Below are 27,174 nucleotides of genomic sequence, written 5' to 3'. Positions count from 1 at the left end.
AATCTCTTCCACGCCGCTCCCTCCCCTTCTCCCATCCACTTACACACCATTGAAACATTGGCGGCCCAGTAGTACTCACTTAGGCTCGGTAGTGCCAGCCCTCCCCTGTCCATACTACGCTGCAAGAATCCCCTCCTCACTCTCGGGGTTTTCCCAGCCCACACAAAACTCATAATACTCTTCTCGATTCTTTTGAAAAAAGCCTTCGTGATCACCACCGGGAGGCACTGAAACACAAAAAGGAATCTCGGGAGGACCACAATTTTAACCGCCTGCACCCTACCTGCCATTGACAGGGGCACCATGTCCCATCTCTTGAAATCCTCCTCCATCTGTTCCACCAACCGCGTTAAATTAAGCCTGTGTAATGTACCCCAATTCTTGGCTATCTGGATCCCCAAGTACCGGAAGTCCCTTGTTACCTTCCTCAACGGTAAATCCTCTATCTCTCTGCTCTGCTCCCCTGGATGCACCACAAACAACTCACTTTTCCCCATGTTCAGTTTATACCCTGAAAAATCCCCAAACTCCCCAAGTATCCGCATTATCTCTGGCATCCCCTCTGCCGGGTCCGCCACATATAGCAACAAATCATCCGCATACAGAGATACCCGGTGTTCTTCTCCCCCCCCCCCCCCCCCCCCCCCTGAGTACTCCCCTCCACTTCCTGGAACCCCTCAATGCTATGTCCAGGGGTTCAATCGCCAGTGCAAACAATAACGGGGACAGAGGACATCCCTGCCTCGTCCCTCTATGGAGCCGAAAATAGTCAGACCCCCGTCCATTCGTGACCACGCTTGCCATCGGGGCCCTATACAGCAACTGTACCCACCTGATATACCCATCCCCAAAACCAAATCTCCTCAGCACCTCCCACAAATAATCCCACTCCACTCTATCAAATGCTTTCTCGGCATCCATCGCCACCACTATCTCCGCTTCCCCCTCTGGTGGGGGCATCATCATTACCCCTAGCAGCCTCCGTATATTTGTATTCAGCTGTCTCCCCTTCACTTTGTATTCAGCTGTCTCCCCTTCACTTTGTATTCAGCTGTCTCCCCTTCACTTTGTAAATTAATTCTTGAGTCTGTATAATAAGTTGTGCTGGGATACATTTTTAATTTGGTATCTACTTCAATCCTGATGTTCTGTGTTTTATTTGGTTCTCTGAAGATTTGCTTTTTTAAATGGGGATAATGGCATAATGGTAATATCACTGGGCTAATAATCCAGAGTCCAGCCTAATACCCTGGGGACACAGAATCAATTTGCACCATGGCAGCAGGTTAAATTCAATTCATTAATAAATTCAGTTAATTAAAACAAAAGCTAGTCAGTAATGCCAATCATGAAACTATTTATGATCAAATGATGTAAAAACCCATCTATTCATTAATATCCTTTTAGGGCAGGAAATCTGCCATCCAAATGTGCCAGTGACTACGGCTGTCCATGCAGAGATGCAGAGGCTGCTATGAAGGAGGTCCTTGCATCCTTCATTTCCAACCACACATTACTTTAAGGAAGGCTGAATGATTGGAGTCCACAAACATATCTTGGGTGGCAGGTGCATCTCAAGCATGTGTGCCGGGTGCAAGGCACTCATCCGCAAAACAGTGTCATGCATTATCCTAAGTGTAAGCATCACATTCTGACAGGACGTGTATGCTCCAGAGAATACTTCTCGTCTGCCATTCTCGCTAATTTGGCAGCATTTGCATTCCAAGTGGCAAAAGATGTGCTGTGTGAGGGAAGCAGAGGTTTATGGGAGCATGGAATGTTGTATATGGCACCCAGCTCAGAAATTGGAATTTTGGCTGGAATGGATGGTGCCCATTTCAAAAAGCTGTTGTTGCACAGTTGTAGGTTCATCCTGTGCAATATGCCACGTCTGCTTGTTTTCTGGCATGTGGAGGGTGTACGGTCCTTAGTTAAGTCACTCTCAGAATTGTGGCCATAGTTTGATTATGAACAAGCGGCAGCTTGGCCCTTCATTTACAGGCACCGGTGTTATATGACGGGAACCAGGTTGTGAAGGACCTCTTACCATGCATGTTTGTAATATGATGAGGCCCATGGTTATGATAGTGATGGTTTCAACTATTTTAATGTGACTGAGTCAAACTCATTGATATTGGTACTTTCCCTTGTGGGGGATGGACATTCCCCATAATAATTTTGGTGTCAATGTAAAAGATTATTTACTTGGATGTTGCTCACCAGGGACTGACTGATTGCAAGTGTGAGATTGCAGGACTAATGAGAATCAACGTGATACAAGGACATGTCTGGCGATGAGCCCCTCCTGCACAGAGTCAGCCCTGGCTACCTGGCCATGCCTCCCTGCTGCTCTGCCAGTGGTGGCCTCCTTATTGTCCTCCATTTTAGAATTGGGCAGGACGTCCCCCGTCTCCTCAATCTCCTTGGAGATTGGAACTCTGCCCATGGTATTGTTGTCATCAATTTCTAGGCTCCTCTGCTGTCCAGTGTTGTGCAGCATGCAGCCCAACACTATTATTCTTGATACCCCTTTGATGCTGGGGCATACTGTAGGGCTCCACAAAGAACAAAGAAAAGCACAGCACAGGAACAGGCCCTTCAGCCTTCCAAGCCCGTGCTGACCATGCTGCCCGACTAAACTAAAATCTTCTACGCTTCCTGGGTCCGTATCCCTCTATTCCCATCCTATTCATGTTTTTGTCAAGATGCCCCTTAAATGTCACTATCGTCCCTGCTTCCACCACCTCCTCCGGCAGCGAATTCCAGGCACCCACTTCCCTCTGTGTAAAAAAACTTGCCTCGTACATCTCCTCTAAACCTTGCCCCTCACACCTTAAACCTATGTCCCCAAGTAATTGACCCCTCTACCCTGGGGAAAAGCCTCTGACTATCCACTCTGTCTATGCCCCGCAGAATTTTGTAGACCTCTATCAGGTCGCTCCTCAACCTCCGTCGTTCCAGTGAGAACAAACCCGAGTTTATTCAACCGCTCCTCATAGCTAATGCCCTCCATACCAGGCAACATCCTGGTAAATCTCTTCTGCGCCCTCTCTAAAGCCTCCACATCCTTCTGGTAGTGTGGCGACCAGAATTGAACACTATACTCCAAGTGTGGCCTAACTAAGGTTCTATACAGCTGCAACATGACTTGCCAATTCTTATACTCAATGCCCTGGCCAATGAAGGCAAGCATGCCGTTTGCTTTCTTGAGGAGTACCTTCTCCACCTGTGTTGCCCCTTTCAGTGACCTGTGGACCTGTACACCTAGATGTCTCTGACTTTCAATACTCTTGAGGGTTCTACCATTCACTGTATATTTCATACCTGCATTGGACCTTCCAAAATGCATACCTCACATTTGTCCGGATTAAACTCCATCTGCCATCTCTCCGCCCAAGTCTCCAAACAATCTAAATCCTTCCACCAACCTTTGTGTCATCTGCAAACTTACTAATCAAGTCCTCATCGCTATCCGCAATTCCACCAACCTTTGTGTCATCTGCAAACTTACTAATCCACTTGAAGCACATTTTAAAAATGCCAATGGCCTGCTCGATGGTACTCCTTGTGATGACATGGCTGCTGTTTTAGTTGCGCTCTGCTTCAGTTTGAGGGGTTCTAACAGGGATCATTAGCCAAGTTGCTACAGTTTTAAGAATTACAGGCAATCTCATTGAAATATCCAAAATTCTTACAGGACATGACAGGCTAGATACAGGAAGGCTATTTTTCTTGGCTCGGGGTCTAGAATCAGGGGACAGTCTCAGAATAAGAGGTAGGCTTTTTAGGCTGAAGGTGAGGAGAAATTTATTCACTTGAGGAGTGAATAAATTGGAAATCTTTGGAATTCTCTATCCCAGAGGGCTGTGGAAGCTCAATCATCAAATATGTTCAAGTTAAAGATCGATAAATTTCTAGATAGTAAAGACATCGAGAGATGTGGGGATGGTGTGGAGAAATGCTGTTGAGGTAGAAATTTGAATGGCAGTGCAGGCTTGAGGGGCTGAAAGGCCTATGCCTTCTCTTATTTCCTATGTTCCTCCCTGGTCTAGCCGACATGTGACTCCAGACCCAAAATCAGGTGGTTGATTCTTGACTACTCTCAAGGCCAACATAGATGGGCAACAAACGCTGGCTTGGCCAGTGACGGCTACATCGATTAACAAAATCGTGAGCATCAGTGCAAATTTAAACTTGGTTACCGTGGCCTAGTGTTATGGATCCAATTTTCCCTCCCTGCTCCCAAACACCACTCCCAGCTGCTGACTCCATCCCTCTCCCTGATTAAGCTAGTCTGTTTGCAGCCTTGGTGTCATGTTTGCCCCTGAGATGAGCTTTTGACCTTGTTTTCATATTATCACTAGGGCTGCCTATTTCCACCATTGCAACATCACTGACTTTGTCCCTATCTCAACTCTCATCTGTTGCTGAAATCCTTATTCATGCTTACGCTACCTGACTATTCAAATGTACTCCTGGCTTTGATAACTTGAGTCCCTTTCACCTGTCACTGTGTTCTCTGACCTGCATTGGCTCCTGGTCAGCTAAGGCATGAATTTAAACATTTTCATCCTTGTTTTGAATTCTCCCTATGGCCTCACCCTTGCCCGTGACTGTATTCCCCAACCGTACAACTTCCAAGCTATCTATGCCCCTCCAATTCTGGCTCATGTTTTAATAATTATAAATTTAGAGTACCCGATTATTTTTTTCCCCAATTAAGAGGCAATTTAGTGTGGTCAATCCAACTACCCTGCACATCTTTGTCCTGTGGGGGTGAGACAAGCAGACACTGGGAGAATGCGCAAACTCCTCACGGATAGTGACCCAAGGCCGGGATCGAACCCGGGTCCTCAGCGCCGTGAGGCAGCAGTGCTAACCACTGCGCCACCATGCCACTTTCCCAATCCCAGCTTTTTGAACATCTTGATTTTAATTGCTCCACCAATGGTGGCCGCGCTTTCAGTTCCCTGAGTTCTGGGATTCCCTTCCTACAAATCTCCATCCCTCTATCTCACTTTCCTACTTTTAAGACGCTCCTTAAAACCTACATCTTTGACCTAGCTTTTGATAATCTGACCAGAAATTCCTTCTGTGACTTGGTGTTTTAGTTTATTTTAGAACACTCCTGTCAAATGCCTTGATTTGTTTTATTACATTAGAAGTGTTACATTAATTCAAGTTAATATTGACACATGTCCTGGCACAAGCTTTGCAACAAATGGTGGTAGTCAGCAAATTTCCAGTAGTCTGATTTTTCGTGTTTTTTTAACTTTTGTCTTTGGTTATGGTGAATTAAAATGTGGCCTTCATTTGAAGCCATTACTGTGTTAAATGTTTGCCTCTGGCCATATTTTTGCCACTTTTGAAAAATGCAACCTGGAAAAGCAGTGAATCAGAGAATCTTAGGGCAGAGAAGGAGGCTGTTCAGCCCATCATGCCTTTGACAGCACTTTGAAAGAGCTAGTCCTACTCCCTGCCTTGTCCTCAAAACCCAGGAAGGTTTTTTCCCCTTCCAGTATTTACCCAGTTCCCTTTTGAAACTTTATGAATCTGCTTCTCCACCCTTGCAGGCAGTGCATTCCAGATCATTGTCATTTGTTGTGCAAATAAAATTTCCTCAGCTTGCCTGAGTTTTTTTGCTAATTATCTTAAATCTGTGTCCTTGAGTTACTGACCCTTCTGTCACTGGAAACACTTTCTTCTTAATTACTCTATCTAAACCCTTTGTGATTTTGAAAACTTCTATTAAATCTCCCCTTAACCTCTGCTCTAAGAAATCAGCTCTAGCTACCGTCACTACTCTCTCCAAGTATTTGAAGACCCTCATACTTGGTAACATTTCAGTAAATCTCTTTTATTTGTTTTCTTTGCTTGATGTCTTGGATTTTTTGTTCCCTCCCCGTTCAAATAGCTCTTCAAACTAATGATTTTATTGTCTCTCTCTAGCAGTCATGATTACTTGAGGACCAAGCGATAGCTTAATATATCGGGTAGAGAAAATAGCTAGAATTAAAAGCAAAATAAGAACAGATTCAACTGAAGGAGTTTTGTTGGAAATTCTGGAACGGTTAGGTAGCAGAATAGCTTGGCAAGACAGATTGTATTTCTGCTACATTTAGCAGCTACAAAGTTGACCTCCCTGGTCTTTCCAGCATGTATTATTTATAATGACGGTGTATTACAAACTCAAAAAAAAATCAGCTCTCTCCACGCAACAGGATTTCACTTCACTGCTCTGAAATTGTTAATGAAGGAATGTTTCCAACCAAATGGTTTTAAGTTAATAATGAATGAAAAAAAGTGTGTTATTAATCAACCATGCACTGTGTACTGCAAAGTTTAAGATGGAACTATCACTGTTTTCTCTACCTCTATTGTAGCCCAAAACATCAGTTATTGATGGGATATTCATTTTGTAGTTCAGTTTTGTTTTGTGACCCACTGAAACAAAATTGTTGGTGTCATAACTTGCAATTTACTTCCGATTCTTGAGCACAAAGTGAAACAGGCGCTTTCTTTTTTAAAACAGTACGTTGGAAGCTAACTTTATATGAATTTATGTGGAAAAATCCTGTTGCAATCGTTTATTCCCCACTATGGAAGGTAATTTGTTTTCATCGTTACCCCTATCGGGTGGGGCGGGGAGCGGGGTTAGGGTGGAATGGATGAGAGTATAAGAATTTCACAATGCCAGCTTGGCTCAGTCAGTAGTGTTCCAACACCCTGGGTCAGTGTGGGGTCACTTACAGCCCCACTTGACCCAGGGTCGCAACACACTTGAAATTAACTTTTAATTTTAAAAATGGCCGAAGTCTTTGGTCTATAGATGCCCAATAACTACAATCACCAGGGGCGGGATTCTCCGTAATCGGCGCGATGTCCGCCGACCGGCACCAAAAATGGCGCGAATCAGTCCGGCATCGTGCCGCCCCAAAGGTGCGGAATTCTCCACATCTTGAGGGGCCGAGCCCTTACCTTGAGGGGCTAGGCCCGCGCCGGACTGACTTCTGCCACGCCAGCTGGCGGGAAATGCCTTTGGTGCCCCGCCAGGCCGGCGCGGAAATGACTTTGCCGGGTGGCGCATGCGCGGGTACGTCAGCGGCCGCTCACGGCATCCCCGCGTATGCGCAGTGGAGGGGGTCTCTTCCGCCTCCGCCATGGTGGAGACCGTGGCGAAGGCGGAAGGAAAAGAGTGCCCCCACGGCACAGGCTCGCCCGCGGATCGGTGGGCCCCGATTGCGGACCAGGCCACCGTGGGGGCACGCCCCGGGGCCAGATCGCCCCGCGCCCCACCCAGGACCCCGGAGCCCGCCCGCGCCGCCGTGTCCCACCGTCCCAAAGGTGGTTCAATCCACGCCGGCTGGCGTGGGTTGACAGCGGCGGGACTTCGGCCCATCACGGACCGGAGAATCGCCGGGGGGGGCCGCCAATCGGCGCGCCGCGATTCCCGCCCCCGCCGACTCACCGGTGCCGGAGAATTCGTGACACGGCGGGGGCGGGATTCACGCCGGCGCCCGGCGATTCTCCGACCCGGTGGGGGGTCGGGGAATCGCGCCCCTGGTTTGTAAATTTAAACGCAATGAATGTTTATTACTAATAGTAACTTAAATTAAATAAGCAACAAATACAACTGGTTAACTACTATGTAATTTTTAACCACCCCGCCCCCCCCCAATTAACTCGCCCTACAATCTACACACACATAAGACAAACACAGAGGGGAAAGCGGATGTAAAAAGAATTAAAAGGATAAAAACCCCAGGGATCGATTCAGCTACCGTGTTGCACCCGGCGCAGATCGGGGTGCGCCGGATGAATGGCAGGAGAGGGCGTGAACTATTTTGCAATTCACCTGATCCACTCCCGATGGCAAGTTCCGGATCATGCCCAGAAATGGCGAGAATATCATTAGCCCTCCTTTGCATTCATTTCAACCTCATACGAGATTGAAGTTGAATTCAGTGGCTTTCTGGGAATTACCCGACTTCCCAGCAGGAAGTCACACAGGTGTTGTTTCGTACTCTTTTTTTAAAAATGGGAACCTGGTGCACAATTGCTACTGACGGGAAGTGAGGTGGGGGGGGGGGGGGGGGGGTGCGGGCAGAGAGTGGTTGGGCTTGGTCAGAACGCTGCAGCATTCCAGGCTGGGGTTTGGCCCTGGGTTGGGGGGTGTGAGTGGCTTTGCACCTGTGAGGTCTTCACGCCGTCTTTAATTATTGTGGAGACCCAAAACAGGGGCAACCACAGCTTGTAGCCTGTCTGTCCTACCATACTTCCAGAATCCCTGCTGCGGCTTCTATCGTGAAATTCAATTTTGCTCCCTTTGACTGTGAGCAGCCTCTAGCTTCACAGCTGAAGGCTATTTCAAATGAGGAATTTGCTTTGTTAGCTGTGGGAGCACCTCATGCTCCTCAGCTCTCAAGTTCATTCTCGAGGGGCATGCCTCAGAGGATGATTAATGCATTGCATGTCCAGCAACCTTTGGGGCTTAAACAGTGCAAATGAACTCAAGGAGCATCAGCACCATAGAATTTACAGTGCAGAAGGAGGTCATTCGGTCGGTCTCCTTCTCCAAATCCTTCCAGATAAAACAATGTTTACTGGAGTTGATCCCTCAGAGGTTGCCCTCAAATTGCTTGTGGCAGCTGAGGCGGCAGACGCCATAGAAGGCAGCAGTGACGTCGCAGGCAGCACCCCATGTGCAGGGGGCCGCTGCATACCCTGAAGGCCTGGCCACCCATCAGGCTGAGGAGGGACCCAGAAGAGAGGCCAGCGATGGCCCAAGGTGTATAGGTGTCGTTGGTCATTCTCAGCTATTCACCGGCCTCGTTTCACTTGAGCGAGAGCATAACACTTCCGGAGAATAGCGTCCTCTGTCTCTTCCTGCCACACTCTGATCACCATAACCCTGATTCCTATGTTGCTCTCTTTGCTTTGTCTTCTCTATTTAATTAATAACATCTTACCAAACTTGACTCTTTAGTTTTAAGCCGTGGGCAGCACGGTAGCATTGTGGATAGCACAATTGCTTCACAGCTCCAGGGTTCCAGGTTCGATTCCGGCTTGGGTCACTGTCTGTGCGGAGTCTGCACATCCTCCCCGTGTGTGCGTGGGTTTCCTCCGGGTGCTCCGGTTTCCTCCCACAGTCCAAAGATGTGCAGGTTAGGTGGATTGGCCATGATAATTGCCCTTAGTGTCCAAAATTGCCCTTAGTGTTGGGTGGGGTTACTGGGTTATGGGGATAGGGTGGAGGTGTTGACCTTGGGTAGGGTGCTCTTTCCAAGAGCCGGTGCAGACTCGATGGGCCGAATGGCCTCCTTCTGCACTGTAAATTCTATGATAATCTACCAGCTCAGTTAAATGACTCCAAGAACAAAGAAAAGTACAGCACAGGAACAGGCCCTTCGGCCCTCCAAGCCCGTGCCGACCATGCTGCCCGACTAAACTACAATCTTCTACACTTCCGGGGTCCGTATCCCTCTATTCCCATCCTATTCATGTATTTGTCAAGATGCCCCTTAAATGTCCCTATCGTCCCTGCTTCCACCACCTCCTCCGGTAGCCAGTTCCAGACACCCACTCCCCTCTGCGTAAAAAACTTGCCTCGTACATCTCCTCTAAACCTTGCCCCTCTCACCTTAAACCTATGCCCCCTAGTAATTGACCCCTCTGCCCTGGGGAAAAGCCTCTGACTATCCACTCTGTCTATGCTCCTCATGCCAGAACACTTGTAGCACAGTTCAGGTGAAGACAATCCCAACCATCACGAACCAGCTGTCAGTCAACTGAGCTAAACCTGCACAAATGCTGTTGTATTTTTCTTTGTTCAATTGAGAGAAATTGCTTCCTTTAATTAAAAAATATTTTCAAAGCATGTATTTTCCAGTCCCAGTGGAAATGATTGCAGAAAAACAGTACATTTTTAAACTGGTGCTTACTTAAGTGCTTAAGTTCATATAGGAAACAGTTGAAATGATTTTGAAGTGGCTTTGTGTTCCAGTCTGGTTTTTGATGTTTCTTCAATCCGCCTACACAAGTGAGATGGAATACATGTTTTAAATCTGTTTGTGTTGCAAACTGTAGTGACATCACTTTGATATTTTTTCCGGTGTTGTTTGTGCCTTTCCCTTGCTGGATGCCATGACTACAATAGTAGCAACGTACACTTCCGGGTGCGGCGATGACCAGCTGAGTCGCACGTTTCGGCAGCTCCCTGTGAAACGGACTTTTGGGCTCTTGATAGGAGCCCCAACGGCAATTTTGACGGCTAAAAACACTGTGCGGTAAACCAGAAGGGAATCCCCCCTGGATACGGATGGAAAAAGGAGGAGAGAGTGGCCAGATTGCAGTGGATCCTTTAGAACAGCGGCAAGGAAGGCAAGCAAAAACCAAGATGGCGTCGGAAGGTGGCAGTTTAACATGGGGCCCTGAACAACAAGAGTTCTTGAAATGCTGTGTGGAAGAGATCAAAAAGGAAATGAAGAAAGAGCTGTTGGCCCCGATACTACAGGCGATCGAAGGGCTAAAGGAGGAACAAAAGACCCAGGAGCGGGAGCTTTGGGTCGTGAAGGCAAAGGCAGCCGAGAATGAGGACGATATACAGGGCCTGGTGGTGAAGAGGGAGACGCAGGAGGCACATCAGAAACGATGTGTGGAAAGGTTGGAGGCACTGGAAAACAACGCAAGGAGGAACAACCTGAGGATTCTTGGTCTTCCTGAAGGTGTGGAGGGAGCGGACGTCGGGGCATATGTGAGCACGATGCTACACTCGTTAATGGGAGCGGAGGCCCCGGCGGGTCCGTTGGAGGTGGAGGGAGCATACCTAGTGATGGCGCGAGGACCGAGAGCAGGAGAAATTCCCAGAGCCATAGTGGTGAGATTCCTCCGTTTTAAGGATAGAGAAATGGTCCTTAGATGGGCGAAGAAAACTCGGAGCAGTAAATGGGAGAACGCGGTGATCCGCGTTTATCAAGACTAGAGTGCGGAGGTGGCGAGAAGGAGGGCGAGCTTTAATCGGGCCAAGGCGGTGCTTCATAAAAAGAAGATAAAATTTGGAATGCTGCAACCGGCAAGACTGTGGGTCACATATCGAGGGAGGCACCACTACTTTGAGACGGCGGATGAAGCGTGGACTTTTATTGTGGAAGAAAAACTGGAATGAGCGGGTTATTAAAAAGAACGTTCGAACAAAGTGGTGGGGCGAATGTGGGGGGCAAAGAGGGGTTTTATGTACTAATCCTGCGATGTGGTAACTTTTCTCTCTCCCACAGGTGGTGATGGGGGGAGGAGGGGAGGTGGAGGAGATGGGGCGTTGGCCATTGGGGGTGGGGCCAAGGGAGAAGCGCGGGCTTGGTTCCCGCGCTATGATAATCATGGCGGGAATAGAGAAGCAGGAAGGAGGGGGCGTCGCACGGTGCGAGCCGAGGTCACGGGGGAAGCCGAGGTCAGCCAGAGTTTGCTGACTTCTGGGAGCAACATGGGGGGAGTAATTACGCTAGCGGGGGATCTAGCGGGGGGGGGGGGGTGGGAGGGGGGAATTACTGGGTTGCTACTGCTGGGGAGAGGGGGGAGCTGGTATGGGAGAGGATGGGCGGGGGCGCACCGCCTGGGGGAGATACAGCTGCGTGGGAACCGGGTGAGGAGCTGGAAAAAGGTGATGGTTAATCGACAAGGGGGGGGGGTAGGAAGCCCCCCAACTCGGCTGATCACGTGGAACGTGAGAGGGCTGAACGGGCCGATAAAGAGGGCACGGGTACTCGCACACCTTAAGAAACTTAAGGCAGATGTGGTTATGTTACAGGAAACGCACCTGAAACTGATAGACCAGGTTAGGCTACGCAAAGGATGGGTGGGGCAGGTGTTCCATTCGGGGCTAGATGCGAAAAACAGGGGGGTGGCTATATTAGTGGGGAAGCGGGTAATGTTCGAGGCAAAGACTATAGTGGCGGATAACGGGGGCAGGTACGTGATGGTGAGTGGCAAACTACAGGGGGAGACGGTGGTTTTGGTAAACGTATATGCCCCGAACTGGGATGATGCCAATTTTATGAGGCGGATGCTAGGACGCATTCCGGACCTAGAGATGGGAAAGCTGATAATGGGGGGAGATTTTAATACGGTGTTGGAACCAGGGCTGGATAGGTCGAAGTCCAGGACTGGAAGGAGGCCGGCAGCAGCCAAGGTACTTAAAGATTTTATGGAGCAGATGGGAGGTGTAGACCCGTGGAGATTTAGCAGACCTAGGAGTAAGGAGTTCTCGTTTTTCTCCTATGTCCATAAAGTCTACTCGCGAATAGACTTTTTTGTGCTGGGTAGGGCATTGATCCCAAAGGTGAGGGGAACGGAGTATACGGCTATAGCCATTTCGGATCACGCTCCACACTGGGTGGACTTGGAGATAGGGGAGGAAACAGGAGGGCGCCCACCCTGGAGAATGGACATGGGACTAATGGCAGATGAGGGGGTGTGTCTAAGGGTGAGGGGGTGCATTGAAAAGTACTTGGAACTCAATGATAATGGGGAGGTCCAGGTGGGAGTGGTCTGGGAGGCGTTGAAGGCGGTGGTTAGAGGGGAGCTGATATCAATAAGGGCACATAAAGGGAAGCAGGAGAGTAAGGAACGGGAGCGGTTGCTGCAAGAACTTTTGAGGGTGGACAGACAATATGCGGAAGCACCGGAGGAGGGACTGTACAGGGAAAGGCAAAGGCTACATGTAGAATTTGACTTGCTGACTACGGGCACTGCAGAGGCACAATGGAGGAAGGCACAGGGTGTACAGTACGAATATGGGGAGAAGGCGAGCAGGTTGCTGGCACACCAATTGAGGAAAAGGGAAGCAGCGAGGGAAATAGAGGGAGTGAGGGATGAGGAAGGAGAGATGGAGCGGAGAGAGTGAATGGAGTGTTCAAGACATTTTATAAAAAATTATATGAAGCTCAACCCCCGGATGGGAGGGAGAGAATGATGGGCTTCTTGGATCGGCTGGAATTTCCCAAGGTGGAAGAGCAGGAAAGGGTGGGACTGGGACCACAGATCGAGGTAGAAGAAGTGGTGAAAGGAATTAGGAGCATGCAGGCGGGAAAGGCCCCAGGACCGGATGGATTCCCAGTCGAATTCTATAGAAAATATGTGGACTTGCTCGCCCCGGTACTGACGAGGACCTTTAATGAGGCAAAGGAAAGGGGACAACTGCCCCCGACTATGTCTGAAGCAACGATATCGCTTCTCTTAAAGAAGGAAAAGGACCCGCTACAATGCGGGTCCTATAGACCTGTTTCCCTCCTAAATGTAGATGCCAAGGTCCTGGCCAAGGTAATGGCAATGAGAATAGAGGAATGTGTCCCGGGGTGGTCCACGAGGACCAAACTGGGTTTGTGAAGGGGAGACAGCTGAACACGAATATACGGAGGTTGTTAGGGGTAATGATGATGGCCCCACCAGAGGGCGAAACGGAGATAGTAGTGGCGATGGATGCCGAGAAAGCATTTGATAGAGTGGAGTGGGATTATTTGTGGGAGGTGTTGAGGAGATTTGGTTTTGGAGAGGGGTATGTTAGATGGGTGCAGCTGTTGTATAGGGCCCCAGTGGCGAGCGTGGTCACGAATGCACGGGGATCTGCATATTCTCGGCTCCATAGAGGGACAAGGCAGGGATGCCCTCTGTCCCCATTATTGTTTGCACTGGCGATTGAGCCCCTGGCGATAGCGTTGAGGGGTTCCAAGAAGTGGAGGGGAGTACTTAGGGGAGGAGAAGAGCACCGGGTATCTTTGTATGCGGACGATTTGCTACTATACGTGGCGGACCCGGCGGAGGGGATGCCAGAAATAATGCGGATACTTGGGGAGTTTGGGGATTTTTCAGGGTATAAATTGAACATGGGGAAAAGTGAGTTGTTTGTGGTGCATCCAGGGGAGCAGAGTAGAGAAATAGAGGACCTACCGTTGAGGAAGGTAACAAGGGACTTTCGTTACCTGGGGATCCAGATAGCTAAGAATTGGGGCACATTGCATAGGTTAAATTTAACGCGGTTGGTGGAACAGATGGAGGAGGATTTCAAGAGATGGGATATGGTATCCCTGTCAATGGCAGGGAGGGTGCAGGCGGTTAAGATGGTGGTCCTCCCGAGATTCCTCTTTGTGTTTCAGTGCCTCCCGGTGGTGATCACGAAGGCTTTTTTTAAAAGGATTGAAAAGAGCATCATGGGTTTTGTGTGGGCCGGGAAGACCCCGAGAGTGAGGAAGGGATTCTTACAGCGTAGCAGGGATAGGGGGGTGCTGGCACTACCGAGCCTAAGTGAGTATTATTGGGCCGCTAATATTTCAATGGTGAGTAAGTGGATGGGAGAGGAGGAGGGAGCGGCGTGGAAGAGATTAGAGAGGGCGTCCTGTAGGGGGACTAGCCTACAGGCTATGGTGACAGCCCCATTGCCGTTCTCACCGAGGAACTACACCACAAGCCCGGTGGTGGTGGCTACACTGAAGATTTGGGGACAGTGGAGACGGCATAGGGGAAAGACTGGAGCCTTGGGGGGGCCCCCGATAAGAAACAACCATAGGTTTGCCCCGGGGGGAATGGATGGGGGATATGGAATGTGGCAAAGAGCAGGAATAACGCAACTGAAAGATCTGTTTGTGGATGGGAAGTTCGCAAGTCTGGGAGCGCTGACCGAGAAATATGGGTTGCCCCAAGGGAATGCATTCAGGTATATGCAACTGAGGGCTTTTGCGAGGCAACAGGTGAGGGAATTCCCGCAGCTCCCGACACAAGAGGTGCAGGACAGAGTGATCTCAAAGACATGGGTGGGGGATGGTAAGGTGTCAGATATATATAGGGAAATGAGGGACGAAGGGGAGACTATGGTAGATGAACTAAAAGGGAAATGGGAAGAAGAGCTGGGGGAGGAGATCGAGGAGGGGCTGTGGGCAGATGCCCTCAGCAGGGTAAACTCGTCGTCCTCGTGTGCCAGGCTAAGCCTGATTCAGTTTAAGGTATTACACAGGGCACATATGACTGGAGCACGGCTCAGTAAATTTTTTGGGGTGGAGGATAGGTGTGCGAGGTGCTCGAGAAGCCCAGCGAATCATACCCATATGTTTTGGTCATGCCCGGCACTACAGGGGTTTTGGATGGGGGTGACAAAGGTGCTTTCAAAAGTAGTAGGAGTCCGGGTCGAACCAAGCTGGGGGTTGGCTATATTTGGGGTTGCACAAGAGCCGGGAGTGCAGGAGGCGAGAGAGGCCGATGTTTTGGCCTTTGCGTCCCTAGTAGCCCGGCGCAGGATATTGCTAATGTGGAAAGAAGCCAAGCCCCCGGGGGTGGAGACCTGGATAAATGACATGGCGGGGTTTATAAAGCTAGAGCGGATTAAGTTCGTCCTAAGGGGGTCGGCTCAAGGGTTCACCAGGCGGTGGCAACCGTTCGTCGAATACCTCGCAGAAAGATAGACGGAATGGGAAAAAGAAGGCAGCAGCAGCAGCCCAGGATCGGGGGGGGGGGGGAGGAGGAACCAGAAGGACTCTCAGGGTTGTTAATATATACTGTATAGTATGTATAGGTCGTTGCTACAGATAATTATATATTGGACTGTTAAATTATATTTTTGGAGAGTGTTACTTGTGACAAGACAGTTGCCAATTAGGGTTAGTTTTCATTTTTGTTATTTATTATTTATTCATTTTTTGTTTATAAAATAGGTCATTGTTATTTGTGTTGTTATAATATTGTGTAAAGGATGCACAATGTACTGTGTTGGTTGACCAAAAATTTTCAATAAAATATTTAATGAAAAAAAAATAGTAGCAACGTACATTTATGTACTACCTTTTGACATAATAAAACATCCCAAAGCACTTTGCAGAAGTGTTACCAATGAAAATTTGACCTCTAGCCACGTAAGGAGATATTAGAACATGTGACTAAAAACGTGGTCCAAGAGGTCAACTGGAGGAACCTATTAAAGGTGGAGAGCGCTAGAGAAGTAGAGATGTTTAGGCAGGGATTTCAGAGCATAGGACCCACCTCGATACCCAAAGGCACAGTTATCATTAGTGGAGCAATTAAATTTGGGGCTGTGCAAGAAGCCATTATTGGAGAAGTGCAGAAATCTCAGAGGGTTATAGGGCTGGAGGAGGTGACAGAGATAGGGAGGGGTGGAGCCATGGAAGGATCCCAACTTGATGAGTAGTGAAGTATCTTTCTCCAAAGCCTCTGGCTGTGTTTCTTTTTAACATGCCAGAGGAGCGACATTGCCAATGGGGAAATAAATAAAATTCAGTTATTCTTTAAGCTGCTTTTTTATTGGGTTGAGTAGCATGCCGGTGCACCCAGCTACATTTGGTAAGATTGAGTCTCTGTTTCTAAACGCAGGAAGAGCTGCTTTCAGTGATAAATGTCTGTAATGCTGCATAGGTGCATACTGCAGACAAAGAGGATGTTCAATTACGATTATGATAGTGGATGAGAGTCGTTATAGGGCCACAAAAGAGTGACTTCTTTAAAAAAAACAAAAGACTTCCCTTGGGTGGTTCAGTGTGTAAAGGACCCAGTTAGCTGATCTCCACCAGTGTGATACAATGGATGCTACAATTGGACATAGTGTTGTGGATGAGGGGAATCTCCCATTTGTTGATGACAGATGCCATATTCCTCAGGTGCTAGGCTAAAGATATCAGAGAACCAACTCATATTTATATGACACCTGTCATATTTGTTGGAAGCACCTCACATTTCATGCATCAATTTCAACTGCACTGACTTGTTTTGTAGAAGAACACAGCTGTCTTTTTTTCCACACTGTAGGAGTTTACTAACAGCAATCAGATTACTGACAAGTTAATCTATTTTTGGAAAAGGGATGAATATTTACTAGGACCCTCAATGAACTATCTGCTCCTCCTCAAAATGTATCATGTGATTCAAGTCTTGACTGAACAATTCAGCTGAAGGATAGCACCTCCAGCAGCACAGCACACCTTCAGTGTTGCACTGGAATGTTAGATTAAATTATGTATTTGAAATCATTTGAGTGGGATTCAGTACACCACCACCTGACTCGGAGGCAAGCGTGCTAACAAATGAGCCAGGCTGAAGAGACTGATGTTTCAGCCAGAGTTCCTACTCTCTGTAGTTTTTCCCCTAAATGATTTTACTACTTGTTCCTTTTGTTTTCAAAAGCCTCCTTAAAAACTGCATTAAGAAAGATGTTCAAAGCTTGTTCAAAAATGTGGGGCTGGATTCTCCGTTTCAGGGACTATGCCCCCACGCTGTCATAAGAACTGTGGCCTTTCATGCTGGAAAACCATATTCATAGCCCTGCAGGGGGCTAGCAGGGACCCATCGTGAATCTAGCAGCTTTAGCTGCAGATACGGGCCCCCGCACCTCCGGGTCAGAGGCCGCGCATGCGCACGGCGACAGCCTCCAGCGGCTATGCCGTGCTCCATGGCGGACTCAGACCGTGAAGCTGGACCTCCCAAATAGTGACCCCGATCGACTGCACACCCAACCAGGACCGCCCGCCCAAAAATAGCCCCGTCCCGCATGAAGCCTTCCCGTCCTCCGATCGGCCCACCCCCGACCACGCTAGTATCCTGAACGGCAGGACCATGTTAGATCCACGCCATCAGGACTTTGGCAGGTCGGGGGGCGAATGCTGGGCGGGCCTCCAGCAATGGCCGCAGGTGGGGATACGCGGCGTATTCTCCGAGTACACCGCTTTTCGGGGCGCCGGCCTGTTTCCATGCGTGAAAGTGGATTCTCCGCCCTGGCGCCGGATGCGATTTTGGCGTCGGGGTGCGAAGAATCCTGCCCGTGTTGTCTGGCTGCTGCTGTAATGAGATGTTTCATGATTGGAAGAGTTGTAAATGGAACTGAGGACTATAGAATTAAACAGCGACTGTTTATAAACTGAGTTGGAAATGCTCAAAAGGCCAGATTCTGAGAAATGGAGAGGCTTCTAGAGAAAGGGAAGGAGTGAGACTTGTAGGGATTGTCATGTGAGGGTATCTTTAAGACATGGATGTTTAAGCAACGTACCTTTAAGAAAACAGTGATGTCATAGAGTGGGTGGAGCTCAGCTCAGTTCAGCCATTTTGCAGTTTTGCAGGGTTTGCAGTTTGTAAAGTGCCTGGCTGGTTTTGCTGAGAGCAGTTTAAAAGTAGAAAGCCAGTTTGAGACAGCAGCTTGAGAAGTCCTGGTTTGCTGTGATCTGCTGGAAGGGAGAAAGTCAGTTTTGAGAAAGCAGCGTGGGCGTGTCTGTGGGTTTCCAGAGAGCTGCATGAGGAAAGCAAGGTGCTGGAGCTGAAGTCACCCAAGCTAATATATCTCTGCCATTCTACAGAAAAAATATATATCCTTTAACCTGATGTGATACTGTTTAGAGGTGTTAAGTCTCTTGGAAGTTTGAAGGAACATTTTCAGGAGTTATTTACTGTTGCAATATTTTCTAAGTTATCTTTGAAGTAAGGGGTGTTAAGAGATCCAATGTTTATTTGAGATGTTAAGTTGAGTTCATGGAATAAACATTGTGTTGTGTTTAAAAACCCACGTGTCCACAACTGTAATCCCACACCTAGGGAAAAGCCGCGTGCTCGGAAAAGCAACAAATCCATTAAAGGGAGAGGTTGGTTGAACTCCATGATACATTTTGGGGTTCTGAAAACGCCTCGCCCATAACAGGATTTAAACTCACAGCATTGGAGGACTGGGAGTCAATGCAGGTTAGTAGGAAGGGGGCAAGGGATGAGTGAGGAGTTGGTGTAGGTTGGGAAACAAGCACCAAACAAATTTGTTTAAGTAGAACAAATTATTTGGGACAGCTGAAGTTTATTGATGATCCAGGTTTGTCAGGAGAGCCTTGGAATAGTCGAGTCTGGCGGTACAGTGGCATTGATGAGGCTTTCAGCAGCACATGGATTGAGCTAGCAGTAGAGGTGAGTGGGAACTGTTAGAGAGTTAGAAGTAAGTGGTCTTTGTGGTGGAAAAAACAGGTGGGGGATGCTGTTGTTGCAGGATTGAAGAGGAGACAGGGATTGGGGGAAGGTGAGCCATGACTGGCTTTGAACAAAAGGTGGGTGAAAGGAGGAGGAGGCAAGAACATAGCACAAGAAAAAGAGAAATAACAATAGGTTCTGATCTGGAGCACCGGTTGAAATGCACAATTTAAATTGCAAAATTGTTGGGTGCTTATGTTGATGAAAATATAAAACATTTCATTATCTGAGAAGACTGAGTGTTCTTTGGGAAATTTTACTCTGTCATTGTCTTTTTTTTTTGCAGATGAGTGGTGAGGCCCAGGAGCTGTACTCTGTCCGTAATGGTCCCATCCGGACAGCCCGAGTCCTGCCTGCACCACAGACAGGTAAATATTGAACATTGCTTCCAGTTCAATCAGACATATTTTCATTGGAAGGAAACTAAAATGTCTCATTTCCAAATCTGTGTCAATTTGTTTAAGTAGAACAAATTTCTTTGTGCAGGATATACCCGCTATGTATTGGACACAGAGTATCACTGCAGGCGTGTTGACAGAGATCTGTTCAGCCGTATTGTTGTAATTGAGATGTAAAGATGATTATCTTGTGAAAATGATCTATGTGCAGATCAAACTTTCAAACTTGTCATGAGAACCAATCAATGCTGTCACTATGGGAAAATACAGGAGAGTGGGTTTAGCTGATTCGCTCTCTCAAAGAGCTAGGGGAGGCACAGTGGAATGAATGGTCTCATCCTGTGGAATGAATGGTCTCATCCTGTACTGTATGATTCTTATTAGCTCAGCTCTGTCAAAAGGCTACAAAAGAATCACACCTAACCCAAGACAGTTTGCGTTGTATTCTAGATTTTATGAGAGAAGGGGTTGAAACATCTGGTGAGAAGATTTATTGAAAAGAAAGGAGTTTGTAGTCCTTTCCTTGTCCCCCAAAATCCTATGCAGAATTGGCACACAATTTAGTCAGGACTACTCTCTTGTGGTTTCTTGCAGATTCAGAACAGCATTGGTTGAGGTCAAGAAGCATGTTGTTGTCTGATCTAATGTCTTGGAACTTCAATGGAAGGCCAAATGTAAAAATTTTACAAAAGCATCGAGAAACCTTTTTTGAACTTAAATAATGAAAGTAATTTATATTCCTTTTCCCACTCCGATGAAAAGGAGGAAATTAATACTTTGCTGTTTTCAGCTTTGGCTAATTCTGTCCATTTGAAACTGGAATCTTTTGGAAGATGTAAACCTAGATTCTACCTGTTTAATTTCTAATTTAATTGAAGTTTTTATGATGTAAATTTGGCCCGAACAGAACCCTGGCTATACATTCCACAACCTACCCTGCTCAAACTGGCATGGTAGAAGTATGGTCCTTATCTGTTCCCCCACTCTTCTGATACCCTTTCTTTCTTTGAGCATCCCACCGTGTTCTTTTTAATCACTCATCTCTCTTTTAAATTCCTTATTCTCTACCTCCTACCCAAACTCGTGCAAAGATTTTCACAGATATCCAACAATATCCCGACATTCTTTACCAAATCTGCATGGACCACAACATAGGAACCTAGGAACAAGAGGAGGCTATTCAGCTCCATGAGCTTGTTCTTCCATTCATATGATCGGTATCTTAATTCCATAGATCCACCTTTGTTTTGCAATCCTTTTGCCTAATTTTTAACAAATCTAATATTGAAGTTTTCAATTGACCCCCAGCGTCATTTGTTTTTTTTGAGAGGAAGTTATAGATTTGCATTGCCCTCTGTGTGAAGGAATGCTGGTATAGATTTACCAGAATGTTGCCTGGTATGGAGGGCATTAGCTATGAGGAGCGGTTGAATAAACTCGGTTTGTTCTCACTGGAACGAAGGAGGTTGAGGGGAGACCTGATAGAGGTCTACAAAATTATGAGGGGCATAGACAGAGTGGACAGTCAGAGGCTTTTCCCCAGGGTAGAGGGGTCAATTACTAGGGGGCATAGGTTTAAGGTGAGAGGGGCAAGGTTTAGAGTAGATGTACGAGGCAAGTTTTTTACGCAGAGGGTAGTGGGTGCCTGGAACTCGCTACCGGAGGAGGTGGTGGAAGCAGGGACGATAGTGACATTTAAGGGGCATCTTGACAAATACATGAATAGGATGGGAATAGAGGGATACGGACCCAGGAAGTGTAGAAGATTGTAGTTTGGTCCGGCAGCATGGTCGGCACGGGCTTGGAGGGCCGAAGGGCCTGTTCCTGTGCTGTACATTTCTTTGTTCTTTGTTCTTGTTCCTGACAGCACCCTGAAAAACCCAACTCTGATTCTATGGCCATGTCCTCTTGTTCCAGACTCTCCAACCATCAAGCAATATCAGACCCTGTTCTCCTCTGCCAAAACTACTGCAGGAGCGTCGTGGAATGCTTCTTTTATCCATTACAAAAGTATCTCCGTAAACCTGTTTCTTCTGTCTCCTCCGGCCTCAACACACGCAAGGTGCTTTGTCATTAAGATTGAGAACATCCATTCAGCTTCCTTTATTGCATCATGCTCTTTCCCTTTCCAAGCTTCCACTAAGATTTTAATCTGCCCTAGTCCTGAACTTTCATATTTCTCTGGTTTCTGTCCTATCTGCTCTCAGCCCCGCCAAAGCTCTTTTTGTCAATAAGACACACATTCTGCTGTCTTGACCTTATTGCTGCGAAACTACAAATGACTTGACTTTCCACCCTGGCATCCATCTTAGCTGAACTAGTAACCCATTTTCTCGTCTTTGGTGCTGGTCTGGTCCCTTTCAAACCCAAAGTCATCACTCCCTTCCTCAAAAATATCGTACTCTTGACCCCTCAGTCCTTGCAAATGACGGTCTCATCTAAACAACAGCTACAAAATAACAATTTGTATTTCTGCCTGAGGCTCGATCAATGACTCCAGTAGCGAGATTGGATGACAATTGAAGGCTTTATTGGACTAGATGTTTCCCCCAGCAGCGCAGGTACAGAATGCAGCTGCCAGGGAGACACAGACTCTTATACTCCGCCTTACTGGGCGGAACCTGCAGGCAGGCTTCACCAATGATCTTCCTGTCTCAGGTACCTCCAACACCAATGATCTTACAGCCTCAACCTAGGTACCGTAATACCCCTAACACCGACTACCACAATGCCATCTATAAGATGCACTGCAGAAACTCACCAAAGCTCCCTAGACAGCGCCTTCCAAACCCATGACCACTACCATCTGGAAGAACAAAGGCGCCATTCATATAGTAACATCAGCACCTGGGGATTGCCCTCCAAGTCACTCATCATCCTGACTTGGAAGTATTTTACCATTCTTTCATTTTTGCTCGGTCACATTCCTGGAACTCCCTCCATTGTGGGTGTACTGATGCCATATGGGCTACAGCGGTTCAAGATGGCAGCTCACAGACTTCCGGTGGCATAATGTAGAGGGAAGATGTGCACGAGGTGGCTCATGCTAGAGTACTGCACTTTTTGCCTTTTTCTCTCAGTTTCAGCGGGCATTTTCTTTTGAAAAAGCCACATAATTAGTGGGATAATTGAAATGCCCAGAAAGGTTGGGGGAAAGAAAGTGGAGAGCAGAAGTTCATCGACAGAATCGGAGGCCCCCCAGAACTTGTTGGCAGTTAAAATGGCAGAGGCAGCCTCTGGGCCTCCAGCCACTCCACTAACGACGGCCAAGGTGCTGTCAAGTATCGTGGCGATGGTATTTGATTAACACTGGTGGGTTGTGGCGGAGGGCCTCCGGAAATCAATGACGGAGGCTTTGGCCTTGGCCCCCCATCCAAGCGCTCTGGAGAAGACCAATGAAACCGTGAAAGCCCATGGAGCCACGATAAAAGATATGGAAGTGGCCCTATCGAGACACAGTGATCAGATTGCTTCACTGGAAGCGGCGATGTCTTTGATGGCTGAAGCAAATAAATCGTTGAAGGCCAAGGTAAATTACCTAGAGAATCGGTCCAAGAGGAGGGTGGTCTTTCAAAGGGTCGGTGCAGACTCGATGGGTCGAATGGCCTTCTGCACTGTTGTGATTCTATTCTTTCTTTGTATAAATTTAGAGTACCCAATTCATTTTTTCCAATTAAGGGGCAATTTAGCGTTGCCAATCCACCTACCCTGCACATGTTTGGGTTGTGGGGGTGAAACCCATGCAAACACGGGGAGAATATGCAAACTCCACATAGACAGTGACATAGTGCCGAGATCGTCCCTGGGACCTCGGTGCCGTGAGGCAGCAGTGCTAACCACTGTGCCGCCATGCTGCCCGTGATTCTATTCTTCTATTCTAAAGACAATGACCCAGCAGAGTGTCAGTCGTATAGACCTATCTATCTTAAATGCGGATGTCAAATTACTTGCGAAGGTGCTGGTATTACGGCTGGAGCCTTGCTTCACAGAGGTAATCTCAGAGGATCAAACAGGCTTCGTTAATAGTCGACTATTGTTGACCAGTATACGTCGCCTGCTAAATGTTATCCTTTTCCCCACCTCGGTGCCCGAACCGGAGGTGATTGTTCCCCTGGATGCCGAAAAGGCATCTGATTGAGATTCTTGGGAGGCTTGGGTTTGGCCATCAGTTTATTTTCTGGATTCCACTTTTTAATAGGGCCTCCGCTGCTAGTGTTCGTACAAATGCCCTGAACTCTGGTACTTCCTGTTGAACAGGGGCAGGGGACAAGGGTGTCCACTAACTCCGCTCCTGTTTCTTTTGGCAATGGGACCACTCGCTTTAGTGCAGAGTTTCTTTATTTGATGGAATGGAATAAATCATGGAGATGGAGCATCAGGTGTCCTTTTATGCAGATGACCTACTTCTCTATGTTACAAACCCAGTAAGTATGCTCTATGGACGAGATAATGAAGCCGCTTCGGATATTTGGCTTCTTCCCTGGGTACAACAACTTGGACAAAAGTGAATGGTCCCTGGTCAATCCGCGGGGAGGAGAGCCCAACTGGGGATGTTACTTTTTCGCCTTGCCAAGACTAGCTTTCGTTATCTGGGGGTCCGGGTGGCCCACAATTAAGCCTCGCTTCATAAATTAAATCACATGAATCCGGTTGATTGTGTCAAGTCGAGTTACAGAAGTGGGATAACCTCCCCCTGTCCTTGATGGGCTGGGTTTAGACTATTAAAATGAACATGTTCCCAAGGTTTTTATTTCTTTTTCAATGTCTCCACATTTTTCCTTTTTGTCAAGGTCCACAAATTCATGTCCTCCTTTATTTGGGCGGGTAAGACTCCAAGGATCCATGGGGCTTTGCTCCAAGGAGATGGACAATCAGGGGGCTTGGCTGTACCCAATTTATTGTTTTACTATTGGGCAGTCAATATTCAGAAGATATGGTTGTGGTTCAGCGATCCTGGCTCAAATGGGGGGTGTTATAACCTGCCTACTTACCATTGGCTGGGGACTAATGACTATCCCACAATCCTGTGGGAGTATGAGCATCCCCAATGAGGGGGGTGGAGAAACCACTAGTAAACTCCTAGTATAAATAAAGCTGGCCAGTTCAGGAACCAGGAGGAAGGAGAATGTAGCAAGGGAAGTTACTGCTACTGTTATGTATAAATATTATAGTAAATAAATGTTATTACTTTGTATCCTTAAAACTCGTGCTGGATTCTTCGTGGCCCTTACAAAACTGGCGACGAAGGTTAAAGTGAATAGCTGTCTACACTGCTGAAGCCACCTCCCTGGATTTTTGTTGGATACAGGTTGGAAGTTGTTTTCTATTATACCATGCCTCTGTATGGACGTTTGGATGTTTTTGATGCTGCGCTGGAAAGCTGGAACCAGTACACACAACGGATGCGTTACTATTTCCGGGCAAACAATATCACCGAAAACGAGCGCCAGGTGGTCATATTGCTCACCGCCTGCGGCCCGCATACGTTTGGGGTGATTAGGAGCCTTACGTACCCAGCTGCGCCGGACACCAAAACGTTTGATGAACTTGTGAATATAGTGGGGCAACATTTTAACCCAACCCTGTCCACGATAGTCCAGCGTTACCGGTTTAATACTGCTGAGAGGACCCCTGGAGAATCCCTTGCCGATTTTCTATCCAGGCTACGCAGGATTGCGGAGTACTGTGACTATGGTGAGCCCTTGTCAGAAATGTTACGCGACCGTTTGGTTTGCGGTATTAACAATGCAGCCACCCAGAGAAAGTTGTTGGCGGAGCCAACATTGACTTTTCAACAGGCCATTCAAATAGTATTGTCCCGAGAGAGCGCAGGGCGAGGAGTACAGGAGCTACAGGGAATGGAAGTGCATGGCTTTGGGTGCAACCTCTTCCGTCCGAAAACGTCCCCCCGCACTCCTGCGGAACCTTGGGTGAGGCAACGTCCCGACCGACGCCAGTGGCCGTCGGACATTCCTCCCCGAAGGGAGCCTTCTCCAGAGCCAATGGACAAGGAGCCATGTCCGTGTCAGACTTGTAGGCGCCGAACCCGTCGCGGACGGCGGTCCTGGGGCGCCGTCGTTCCGACCGAAACTGGGACCGGCCCAGGGGCCGTAACTGGGACCAGCCCAGAGGCCGTACCTTCCATGTGGATGAACCTGCGGCGACTACTCCTGAGGACGTGGAGACGGAGGACGACTGCCTGCAGCTGCATTGTGTGACAGCTCCCCGTGTGGCCCCCATTAAGGTGACAGTACAGGTCAATGGCCACCCGCTTGAGATGGAGTTGGATACTGACGCAGCGGTCTCCGTGATCGCCCAGAGGATATTCGACCGCATCAAGCAGGGTATACAGACTCTTACATTAACCGACTCACAGGCCAGGTTGGCCACCTACACGGGGGAACCACTGGACATTGCAGGAACTACAATGACCCCTGTTGTCTATGGACGCCAGGAGGGGCGTTTCCCACTTATCGTGGTGCGCGGCCATGGGCCCAGCCTGTTGGGTCGGGACTGGTTGCGCCATTTGCGGTTGCAATGGCAGCACATCCTCCAAACAGTTTCTGAAGGGTTGACTGAGGTGCTAGGACGATACCCAGATGTATTCCAGCCTGGTTTGGGGAAAATAAAAGGGGCCGTAGCCCGTATCCAAGTTGAACCGGGAGCCACGCCGCGCTATTTCCGGGCGCGCCCAGTGCCTTACGCCTTGCTCGAGAAGGTAGAAGGGGAGCTCACTCGTTTGGAGAGTTTTGGTATTATCAGGCCCGTCCGTTTTGCTGACTGGGCAGCACCAATTGTACCTGTAATGAAGCCAGATGCCACAGTTCGCTTGTGTGGCGACTATAAACTTACAGTGAATACGGTTTCCCGACTCGACCGATATCCAATACCTCGCATAGAGGATCTCTACGCGAAACTTGCAGGTGGACTCTCGTTCACAAAATTACATATGAGTCACGCCTACCTGCAGTTGGAGCTGGACCCTGCCTCCCGACCATATGTAACGATTAATACACACCGGGGCCTGTATGAATATACACGGTTGCCCTTTGGAGTATCCTCTGCCTCCGCAATTTTTCAACGTGTTATGGAGGGCATTTTGAGAGGTTTACCACGTGTCGCTGTCTACTTAGATGACGTTTTGATTACAGGGAAGCCGGAGCAGGAACATTTGGAAAATCTGGAGGCTGTCCTTAGACGCCTTTCGGAGGCTGGAGTCCGTTTACGTCGCACAAAGTGCGTATTTCAGGCAAAGGAAGTAGTCTACCTAGGTTATCGGGTGGACCGTGAAGGTCTGCACCCCGTCGCAGAGAAGGTGCGTGCAATTCAACATGCCCCCACCCCGACTGACACTTCGCATCTTTGTTCTTTTCTCGGTCTCGTAAACTATTACGGGAAGTTCCTCCCCAATCTGGCAACTACGCTAGCCCCCTTACACCTGCTGCTAAAGAAAAATCACACCTGGGTTTGGGGTCAGCCGCAAGAAACCGCTTTCCGGCGGGTAAAGCAACAATTGTCGTCGTCTGGGTTACTAACCCACTATGATCCTGGAAAGCCTTTGCTCGTCACATGTGATGCATCCCCATGTGGTATTGGGGCCGTCCTGTCCCACAAGATGGAGAACGGGGCCGAACGACCGGTAGCTTTCGCCTCCCGCACATTGACTGCAGCGGAGAAAAAGTACGCGCAGATCGAGAAGGAGGGCCTGGCAGTGGTTTTTGCGGTGAAACGCTTCCACCAGTATGTGTACAGCCGCCATTTCACTATCGTGACTGATCATAAGCCC

The 27,174-nt window shown here is 48.2% G+C and overlaps 1 protein-coding gene across 5 annotated transcripts in view; it reads left to right on the top strand.

The window, feature by feature from the left end:
* bcas3 (BCAS3 microtubule associated cell migration factor) overlaps positions 1 to 27,174 on the top strand; it is a 1,250,799-nt gene that overhangs the window by 99,861 nt on the left and 1,123,764 nt on the right. For all 5 annotated transcript variants that reach the window (XM_072469937.1, XM_072469940.1, XM_072469936.1 and 2 more), the window contains exon 6: positions 19,277 to 19,358. In XM_072469937.1, the coding sequence (XP_072326038.1) occupies positions 19,277 to 19,358 (82 nt within the window). The remainder of the gene's footprint in view (positions 1 to 19,276; positions 19,359 to 27,174) is intronic.

This window comes from Scyliorhinus torazame, chromosome 12 (assembly GCF_047496885.1).
Source record: "Scyliorhinus torazame isolate Kashiwa2021f chromosome 12, sScyTor2.1, whole genome shotgun sequence".
NCBI classification, from domain to species: domain Eukaryota; kingdom Metazoa; phylum Chordata; class Chondrichthyes; order Carcharhiniformes; family Scyliorhinidae; genus Scyliorhinus; species Scyliorhinus torazame.
This window is presented reverse-complemented; position numbering and strand designations above follow the sequence as displayed.